At 35.4% G+C, this 10,606-nt stretch overlaps 1 protein-coding gene across 1 annotated transcript; it reads right to left on the bottom strand.

The window, feature by feature from the left end:
- Positions 1-2,125: 2,125 nt before the first annotated feature.
- Positions 2,126-9,872, bottom strand: LOC119771092 (semaphorin-2A-like). Its single transcript, XM_038266478.1, has 3 exons — positions 9,745-9,872; positions 6,326-6,463; positions 2,126-2,525 (listed from the first exon to the last, which is right to left on the bottom strand). Exons 1-3 carry the CDS (start codon positions 9,847-9,849, stop codon positions 2,148-2,150), a joined length of 621 nt encoding a protein of 206 aa, XP_038122406.1. The 5' UTR covers positions 9,850-9,872; the 3' UTR covers positions 2,126-2,147.
- Between the last annotated feature and the right edge of the window lie 734 nt (positions 9,873-10,606).

Here is a 10,606-nt window from a genome sequence, read left to right on the forward strand (position 1 = left end):
TGTTTTTACCGTCTGCCCGGGCTGCCCGGGAATAAACATTATTTTGAAAAAGTGTAATTTGTAGTATCTCTATGTAACGGTACTCTCCCATCACCAGATTTTGATCCTGACGTTCGGAGAGCAGCTCCTTTGTGTGTCCAACAGACAGCTCATCGCGGCGGTTTCAAGGATTCTTTCAACCTGGGAGCAACGAAGAAGATATTCAAGGGGGTTTCCTCAGCGAACGACGTTTGTTGATTTTCAGGAAATGCGACCTTCTCGAAATGAGCTTTAGTAGTTTTTTTTCGTATTGATTCTTCTCACAGACGGTAACCTAGACATCAAGCCAACATTCCACCGCTTGAAGAGCATTCAGAATGCAATTGTTCAGTACCCCTGAAGTGGTTGCAATTTCTGGGATGAGAATGTAATGAAACAAATTCTACTCACAATAGCGCACAACAGCGCTCATCGCAACTGGATTGAAATTTAATGGCAATTGTTTGAATCGGGATGCTGGTGGGGAAAGGGTTTATGGCTGGAAAGTTACGAGCTACGGGATGACATTGTACGGGATGATGAAAGTAATTCGCTTTTGATTGATTGCTTTTCACTGGAATTGCAGTACACAACAATGGCTTATTTTTATTGCTCTGAGCTTAATGAAAGGGCGATTGTTTTAGGTTGAGCATTATTTGAATGACTAAAATATTTAGTAACAAAATTGTAAGTAAGATAGAAACTAAGCTGTATAGATTCAAAAACAACTTCAAAAGACTTCTTTTCAGAAAAGTGTCATTCATTTCAGATTGCAATTACAGATTCACATACAACTGACCATCGTCACCAGGAACTGGGGACAGATTAAGTGCAAACAAAGTCCTGCCTTGCCACACCAAATCAAAAGCTTCCCACACTTTGGAAAGCATTCATCAATCGTCGGTCAGTAGCTGGAAATAAGAAAAACAACACCTCTGTACAAAGAAGAGCACCTGAAAAGGTGCAGTAATAGTTTGCCCCTCACCCTCCTTTACGCAAATAGACGCTCAACAGACGTGAAGCAGTTAGTGTGGCAAGTTTTCCCAACGGCAGTACCGGGTGTGGGAGGCAAACTTGCCCCCCTCCATTGAAAGCTCAACGCTGGCGGGTGGATGTGCAAAAAAGCCTTCCGCAAATAGAGTGCTGAAAGAGGTGGATGGGAGGCAGCAAAAAAAAGCTCTCCCTCTGAAGGATCACTTTTCCATTTAGAACTAGTTTCAGGCTGGAACGAAGAGAAAAAAAAATGGGAGGAAAATAAATAGTGTGGGGTGAAAATTGCCACCGGTATTCAGTGTGAAGTCAAACATTTCTATCGAAACTGTTTAGAAGGATGAGTCCATCGGAGTAATAGGCGGTAGAATTTCTAGGTAATCTTAAAACAACTTTACTGAATGACAAATGTATTCATAATGATCACATTTAATATTTTAGGCGAAATTTTTTCAAAAAAATATTTGATATGAGATTCAAACAAAAAAGTTAGGAAGGAAGTACGGTTGTTCAACTGTGATTTACTCTAATATTATTTCATTTATTTTTTAAACAACTTCAGTCGAATATAATTGCAGAGAAAAAGACCTTCACTCAATAGTTTGTCTACTTCCAGGAACACTTCAGCTCGGATGGACAGTTGATGAAACTGGAATTGGGAGTTGAAAAATCTCCTAGACACGGACAGAAAGGATGACATTTTCTGCATGAATGTTATTTTCCTCACCTCACACGACCACTGACTGTCAGGGTAAAGGGGCGGAGTGTTTTACTTGGGAGGATGTTTGTTTGGAAAATACTCTCCACAGGTGAAAAGTGGACCCAGTTTACCTTTACTCGCTCTATTGATTCAGACACTTGAGGCTGGATTGTTTTTGCAAGCCTTTGTCGTAAGGGGGATTTCCATTCTTCATCGAAATTGATATTGGTTTTTAGATAACAAGTTTTATTGAAGGCTCTGCAGTTTGAATATGCAGTTTTCAATTTTAATTTGATGTTATTAGATTCTGGAAAATTGCATTTTCCGTAAATGTAAACTGTGACAAAACACAAAAACATTTTATTCTAATTGCAACACCCACAGTTTCTACTAGTAACCTACAAGCTTGTGACGACAATTCTGCGTGGTCCTGCTTAATTCAATAAATTATCTTCCAACCAGAAAACCCCCCTTTTCCCAGAGAGTATCCCCACAGAGTTGGACCACCACCAGAGTTATCGGCAGCATTAGCATGCCAACGTACCCCTTCTATAAAACCCTGCCCGGAAAATGGAAAGAAAAATGTTCTTTTGGTTTTAAGATAACACCCTTGCTGTATGACTAGGAGAGACAGGTCTGCAAAGAAAGCTGCTCCTGAAACCTTGGGGAAGGGAAGATACTCACTATCGAGCCACTTGGAGTCGTATTTCAGGGTGCGCTTAAAGTTGAACACCTTCTTGCCGGTGGTCATGTTGTACAGGTCCGTCCGGAATATCACCGTGTCGGCCTTGGTGAACTCGGCGTTCGTGCCGGAGTACTGCGGGAAGAGAAAGGAGGGGGGAGAGAGAGAGAGAACGTTAAAGGTGGATATTTAAACGAGATGTATTGTTTGTTTTTTTCTTTTGCTTTTGGCACTATCACTAGATTTTAAACATTTTTTAATTTGTAGAATACCTGTAGGGACCTAGTTCATGAACATTTTCTGCAAGGTTGTTAACGATAAAATTATCGGAATAACGATAGCGATAGAACTATAGAGACCATAATCTATCGTTATCGTTATCGTTATTCCGATAATTCTATCGGCGATAATTTTATCGACGATAACGGACGATAACTTATATTCTTCTAAAATTGATGAAAACCAACCCAATTATGTTTTTAAGCTTCCTGTAGTAAATACGTTAGTAAAAAAAAAATACAACAAAAAAATCACAAAATACCGTATTATTTTGAAAGTACTCAAATAATTCAATTTTTCAATATGGGTATCAAACAATTCGGCATGCGTTTTAACTGTTTTACAGTTTTTGCATGTAATAGTCAATGTCAAAATTTGTAGAGTTTTTGAATGAAATGAGGTGAAATTTTTGCTTGTATTTTAATCATGAAAATTTGAGTATTTTCGAATGAAAATACGCAGGTGAAAGTTTTAGTATTTCATTCAAAACTCTAAAACAGTGGAAATGCATGCAAAGTTTCAAATCGTTTGATACCCATATTGCAAATAAAAATCTGGATATTTTCAAAAAATACGTTATTTTGCGCTTTTTTTCAATAATTTATGCTTTGAAAATTACTGTACTATCAGAATACATTTACTAAGAGGAAGTTTGAACCTTAAATATGATTTGGTTGGTTTAAGTCAATTTTACAAATAGATTCAATATAAGTTATCGTCCGTTATCGTCGATCAAATTAACGCCGATAGAATTATCGGAATAACGATAACGATATCGTCGGGACGATAACGATAACCATAATCGTTATCGTTAGACGAAAATATTATCGACGATTATTCTATCGATTCACAACCTTAATTTTCAGTTCAGTTATAATAGAAATTATTACTTTATTACTTTAATGAACAAAATATTTATTTCTTTAACTCAAATTTCAAGTCTAGAATACAAATATTTTTAGCAAAAATCGTATTCTGTAGATGAAAAATTTTAGATTACTTACAGTGATTGGCATTTGGATAGCTTTAATTATTATAAGGTTGAATATTACCTCTTTTATGATGTAACTTTAACTTAATTTAGACAAAAAAAGTAACATAGCAGAAAACTGGTAAAATCACAAATTTTCAGAGGCAAAATTACACATTTTTCTAACATGAAAGATATAACCCATCTCATATGTAATATAACCATGATTTTATACTGTGTACTTGAAAAAAAATCACTAAAATTTTTACACCCAAAATAATATTTTTTATTTTTTTTCGAGATATATAGTAACATATTTTACACTAGGTTTTTTTTTTAGAGGAATAAGTTAATTGCAATCGCAAATGATTCAACTTTTTTTTAAATGCAATTATCAAAAGTTACAGGCAATTAAAAGCTTTTTTTATTTTTTTGGGGAATTTTATTTTTCATTCAAGTTAAAATTATTTTCGTGAAAAAAAAATTAATAATGGTGAAAATGATTATTTTACAGTGTTACTCAAATTGTGAATTTTTTCAATGACGTTATAAAATTCGATAAAACAGCTTTTTTTCAAGTTTAATGTTGCAAAACTTAAATTTTTTGTTCAATTTTAAACTCATTTCGATAAATGTACGACTCGTGCTGAAAATTAAAAATGTTAAAAACTCGTAAAAAGTAAAATTTTACAAAATTTATTTTTGCATTTTTTCGTGAAACTCCTTACATTTACTGTCATTCTTGAGCGATGAAATGGCCTAGTGTTCTCTACCCAAAATAACAGAATGGAATAAATTAAAATAAATGCTGAAAAGTTCTACTTTTCAGCACTGTGCTGAAAAGTTAACTAGCACTTTTTCGAGTAACACTAGTATTCATTTAAACGATTTTTGATATGTTTGACTTATTTATGTGTTTAACATGTTGATGAATTTACATTTACACATGGATTTTTGACCTAAAATTCCATTAAAAAATTTTTGCAATTTTAAACTGCAAAAAAAAACAACTTGAAAATTGAAGACTGATTGAGTGACGCTGAGAAAAACTATTTTTCCCGAAATTTAAACTTTAAGTAGCTTCATCTCAGTATAAACAATTCAAACTTCAAGTATCAAATTCAATCTCGAGTATCAAACATGAATCAAGAATGACAAATGGAAAAACTAATTTTCACAAAAAAAAAACTAATGATGGCATTTTAAGACACCAAACTTGTACAAACTACCTATGTCGAAAAAAAAACAAAGAATAATTGTGAGACTCTACAGAACTGCTCATTTATGAGGTCATTGCTAAATTTGGTTTGGTTGTCATATTTGACCCAGAGAAACATGAAAAAAAATATTTTTCAGCAGTTATGCCGTTGCAAATATTTCTCAAAGTTTTTGTAGCGCCCCCCTTCAAAATTGGTCCAAAAAATCAAGGGGCAAATTTTTTTTTTCAAAAATCTTCAAAATTTTTATGAAAATAGAGGTCAAATCAACTTAAAACAATCTAAAACGCATTTTCCTGCATTTATAATCTTATTAAGCATGTTTGGGCTGGATTAAAAGTATTTTGCAAAAAAAATCGTCTATACTTAGGCATTTTGGAAACTAATGATTGCAAAACAACTGGGCAGGTGTAAAATGCATTTTTGTTACTTTGTTTTTTTGCCCCCCCCCCCCTTCCTCACATTTGGTCAGAGTCAAGGGACATAAACTTCAAAAAATATTTGCAACGGCCTTATGAGCTCTAAAAATCTTTTTTTTTTAATTAAAATGTTTTGTTAGTATTTTTTTCAAATACTTTTTGTTCATGAAATCTTTAATATTCTGCAGACATTATAGCTGTAGGCTTTTGCTTTTCTTAATCAAAAATCACTCTTTATTAAACTTAAAAACACTTTTGAATAAGATTTTTCTGCTTTAGTTTGGCATTCGTTGGTTTGGTCACACGGAGAAAAAAGAGTTCCCAAAATCGTGAACAAGCGTTCATGAAAATGGGAACCACGAACAAAGTGTTCAATTCCCATGGTACGTTTTTGGAAATCGTACCATGGAATTTGAGCACTTTGTTCGTGGTTCCCATTTTCATGAACGCTTGTTCACGATTTTGGGAACTCTTTTTCTCCGTGCAGCAAAAATCAAAACAGTGTCGAAAGTATTTCTTTTAGTTATATGTACTAAAAAGTTTAATTTTTCAGCATTCAAATGGCTGCACTAATGAACTTTAACGCAATTTAGTTATTTTGTTGGTTTTTTTAAACGAAATTGTAAAAAAATGAATCTTTATGTATTATTTTATTGAATTTAATGAATTCACTTGGAACCGAAATCTAACTGAAGATACACTTTGCAGCGAAAACAATAAATATCGCAATCATTTATCAGATCACGAGTTTGCCACAAATTTACGAACAAAAAAAACTAAACCCGTTCCCAGAACAATTGATGACCACGGACTCGCGCTCGGTTCTAAAATTTATTCCCCGATAGTTATTTAGGTATCCCTCCCCGGAGAGAGGATTGTACATCTCCGCAGCTTGGCCACCAGGACCACCACAAATCCGCGTGGATTTGTGGCCCCCGGAGAGGTTACCAAAATCCCCACAAATTCAATGTTTCTAATGCATTTTCGCCTGCATTTTTTTTGTTTTTGTTGCTCAAGCTGAATCCAGCGCAGTTTTCATATTTCACTCACCAGCGCGGGCAAATCGGCGGGATTGCCCTGGTGCACGTAGATGGCGGTCGAATTGTCCAGCGGATCGTACGGGCACTTGGCGATGCCGAGGCCGATTCCGGGCACGAACTCCGATCGTGACAGATGGGTCAGGTTGGACTGCAATGGGAAAAAAGGGGGAAAAGAAGAGGGTTTTAAAGAATGGCGAACATGGAATAGATTTCTGCGAGCGATTTTTTTTGCAGCCTGTTTGATTCTGTTATCTTTTATTTTTTTCGAGCGCTTTTCATTCACAGCATATAGTTTGCCCCATCGAGCTTTTTTTTACCAGCGATAATTTGAATGAATTGATCACATGCATCGACTAGTGGAAAGTCCTTTTCATTGGTGGAATTTTACAGCTGGAAAACCTCTGGCCTAACAAAGCGCGGAAAAACTGCACAAGCCTTCTTTTATTGTACTGTTTTATGCAATCAAACTCCACGTAAACAAAAGCTAACCCGAGCTGCTCCGAATAAATATTAGATAGTATTTCACGAGCTAGTTTAGTGAAACGTTACACGGCTTTGTGACCAATGAATGAAAGTTGAAAAGAGTAACAAAAACAGTTTTGGGGTATGGCAAAAGCTTTTCCATACGCATACAGTAAATAAAATCAGTTCTGAAATTAATTCAAGCATTTTGAATTTGGCTATTGTTTTGTTAATAATGGTTTGGAATCAATTCTACTGATTTTTTGTTTATATGGCATAAATAATAGTTGCATCGTATTAATACAGAGCTCACCTAATTATTCAGTGTTAAATACTCCTTTTAAACTAATAATAACGGAATTAAAAGGAAAAATGTATGGTTTGCTGATGATTAGATGATTTATTTTATTATGCTTTGAACTAATTTGGCATCATTATTCTGAACCAGAGCAATTTCATGTCAAATAGGGAATCGGTTGGTTTTCTCTTCAGTATTTTTTGTACCGATTTTTGTTAAAATGCTCAACCAAAACTCTATGATAATATCAAATATTTGAAGCTTTGCATAGATTTTGTTGTTGTTGCTGCTTCATTTTATTTTTCTTTGAATAGAAATAGAAACATGATTCTGGACTGAAAAAGATTCAAATACGAAAATAAAATTATCAAAAATGGAAATCCCAAGTAACATATAAGGCTTTATCAAAGCAACCGCTATAAAACCTATCAGCCAAAACTAACAGAACCTCTATAAACCCCACCTAAAATCCAAAAAGACCTCCGCCAACGGTTGCTACGGCCTCTCTATAAAACCTTCATAGGAGTTTAAGGTTTAACATCTGAATTCTAACAACCTGCTCAAAGCCTTAATAAAACCTTTGTTAAAAACTTGTTAGGAGTAAGGGAAAAATGACATTGCATACGGCTTCAAGCATCTTATGACAAACACATTTTATTTAAAAAAAAAGTATTCGTCTTGCCAAATAAAGCTATGTATGAAGATAAATATTGAAGGCATTAAAAAAATAATTTCAAAGCTTATTACTAACAATTGGTGGCTCAAATTCAGCTGCGGTTATAATTTTATTGATAAATGTGTGGAAGATAAAGTCAAAAAAAAATCAACTCACTTCATCACAAAACTTTTTTTTGCAATCACAGTTTTAATTGGTTTTTTTGATCGCATTTTCTATTGCAAAAAAATTTAAAATTATTTTTTGCAATTCCGTCGCGAAACTACTTACTTTTCCTGTCATTCTTGAACGACGGAAAAGCCTACTTTTCTGTACCAAAAATAACAGAATCGAATAGCAACACTTTTCAAAATAAATGCTGAAAAGTTTTACTTTTCAACACTCAAATGGGGGCTGAAAATTTGAACTTTTCAGCACTTGTTTCGAAAAGTAACACTTTTCAACATTATTTTTTATTTCAACGATTTATTGACAAAATACATGAAAATTTGACAGAAAATTTCACTCAGTGTGTGTTTTTTGGAATTGCAAAAAAATTTGTTTGGAACTCGTTGCAAAAAATGATTTTTTCAGCACTCTTCGTATTTATCCAACTCGGTGAACCTCGTTGGATAAATGTACGACTCGTGCTGAAAAAATCCTCTTTTAGCAACTTGTTCCAAAAAAAAACCCTTAACAGAACGAGGATTGAACCACCAACTTCTTGGTTATTGATCCGACACGCTACCACCGCGCCATGGACGCTTGATGAAAATTGAGTGAAAAGCACCAACATATGCTTCTCTTGGAGTGTTGCTCGGGGACGAGCCAGCATTATATGTGTTGGTGAGAACTGCAGATCGCTGAGATATTTACACGCGGGCAAAATTGATCTTGCTGCTGTGCAAAAATGTTATTCTGCATGTGAATCTTCACAGCAATCAGATTTTGAGATATATTTTTCCTTTGGGTGCATGAATGAAAACACACAATTAAGATGAATTTCTGACATCGTAAAATAACGATATCAGAAATTCATCATAATTGTGTGTTTTCATCAAATTTAAATCAAATTTTGGCTGCGTTAAATGCTCTTTCAGGAGCTTATGGTTTTAAGTGAGCTTTTTGCATGCCTAATGGCACATGACAGTTGTAACACTCTTGGTTTTAAAGAAGCATGCAATAAAACCGTTCGGGATGGTATTGCTATTTGGTTTTCAAGCCTGTATTAAAACTTTCATAAAACCTTATTGAAAGCCAGTTTTTTGTCCGACGCATAAAACCTTGTTTAAACTTATTAATTAGCTTCTGCTTATTGGTTGCGATGAATGCCAATATAAAACTTTTAAACGATCAAGATGCTACCTTAAAACCTTCATAAAACTAGGCGAGTGGCTAGCTGGTTCAGAAATGTTAGTTGGGATGTTGTTATCATCAACATCAATAGAACAAATAGAGAAAATAGGTTTTGGCAAAAACATGTTTTTTTAATCATATCTTTCAAATAATTCAAATAACTCGATTTTTTTGTAAAGGAAAAAGTATATAAAAAAATAAAATCCAATTATTCGCTCTACAGCATTGCCTTTGCGTTCTCGATTGCGAGATTCTTACTCGAAACTAGATGTCCGAAGGTTTGATTGTTGAGGCAATTGCAAACCTTTTTTACACCGCTTCCATCCACCCCGGGATTCGAACTGACGACCTTTGGATTGTGAGTCCAACTGCCAACCAGCGACTCCACCAAGACAGGACCCAGGGAGACTCCTACACACCTGGACTGAGCTAACGACCTATCCTCTAGGTTAGACCGGGCCAACAATTACTTTAGGCGTGATCAGACAAATCTCGTCTCGAAAAATGCTAACGGGACCTTCTGGGATCGAACCCAGGCCGACTGGGAAAGAGGCAACCACGCTTATCCCTACACCACGGGTCCCGGCATTCGTAAATTTTAACAAAATTCTTGAAATTGATACATTATTTACGTTAACTTATCTTTATTGATACTTACATAGATCACCACATCCTTGGGGTTGTGCGCATTTGTACAGATATACAACCGATTTCCATTATCCATCGGCTGTATCACTCGTATGTGATTTTTGCAGTCAAACATCTGAAAAGAGAGAATAAAACGAGAAATATCCAATAAGTTTCAATTCTTGATGGGATTCGCTTAAGGTGGGATTGATCTATTATCTTCGATAAAATTAAACTTCGTCTGGTCTTCTTGTACCGGTAACAAATTGATACCAATTTCATTCAATTCCGGTGAGTGGAGCAGTCGCGTTCAGGATTGATAAATGACGCCAATAAATTGAACAATTTCATTGGAATCAACCTTTGTCACGACAGCCACCACAGTAAACGAGAGACTATTAATGGAACAGCTTGAGTTTGAGTTACAGCGCACGCTGTGGGTCGCATTTGGGACATCTAATTACATTTCTGATTGCTTCAATTATAAGCTATTAAGTGCTTTCGTTTAGAACTCCGGCCCGTAGCTCAATGTTTAATATTTAAAGCAAAAAATCCCATCAACTTCTTATAAACAGTTGTTTTAAGAATACTTTCTTCTTTACCTCCAAAGTTAACCCAAACCTTCATCACTTATTCACGGAAAGTGTTGCTCGACCCTTAACCAACTTTAGCGCAGCGCAGCGAGGAATCGATAGACCGGTGAAAAGTTGGGTTGAAAATCCACTCCCAGCGGCGGGGAGAGGTTGAAGTGTAATTAGTCCCTCGTCAGGCCGAGCCCGGGCACAGACAGCTCCGCTTCAGATGGAAAAATCAATACTTGAAAAAGGACTCTCGCCCACCACCACGCACACCTGCCGTTAAAAATTTAGTCGCTCGCCTCGGAAGAAACAGAG

This window comes from Culex quinquefasciatus, unplaced genomic scaffold (assembly GCF_015732765.1).
Source record: "Culex quinquefasciatus strain JHB unplaced genomic scaffold, VPISU_Cqui_1.0_pri_paternal PGA_scaffold_137__1_contigs__length_24999, whole genome shotgun sequence".
Taxonomy (NCBI): Eukaryota; Metazoa; Arthropoda; class Insecta; order Diptera; family Culicidae; genus Culex; species Culex quinquefasciatus.

What these genes read in the sequence shown, in the direction of transcription:
- LOC119771092 (XM_038266478.1), bottom strand. Translation starts at nt 9,849, where the DNA reads ATGTTTGACTGCAAAAATCACATACGAGTGATACAGCCGATGGATAAT. An exon ending in CCAAGGATGTGGTGATCTAT is followed by an intron (nt 6,464 to 9,744) that starts GTAAGTATCAAT and finishes TTCCCATTGCAG; the next exon opens with TCCAACCTGACCCATCTGTC. An exon ending in CCGCCGATTTGCCCGCGCTG is followed by an intron (nt 2,526 to 6,325) that starts GTGAGTGAAATA and finishes CTCTTCCCGCAG; the next exon opens with TACTCCGGCACGAACGCCGA.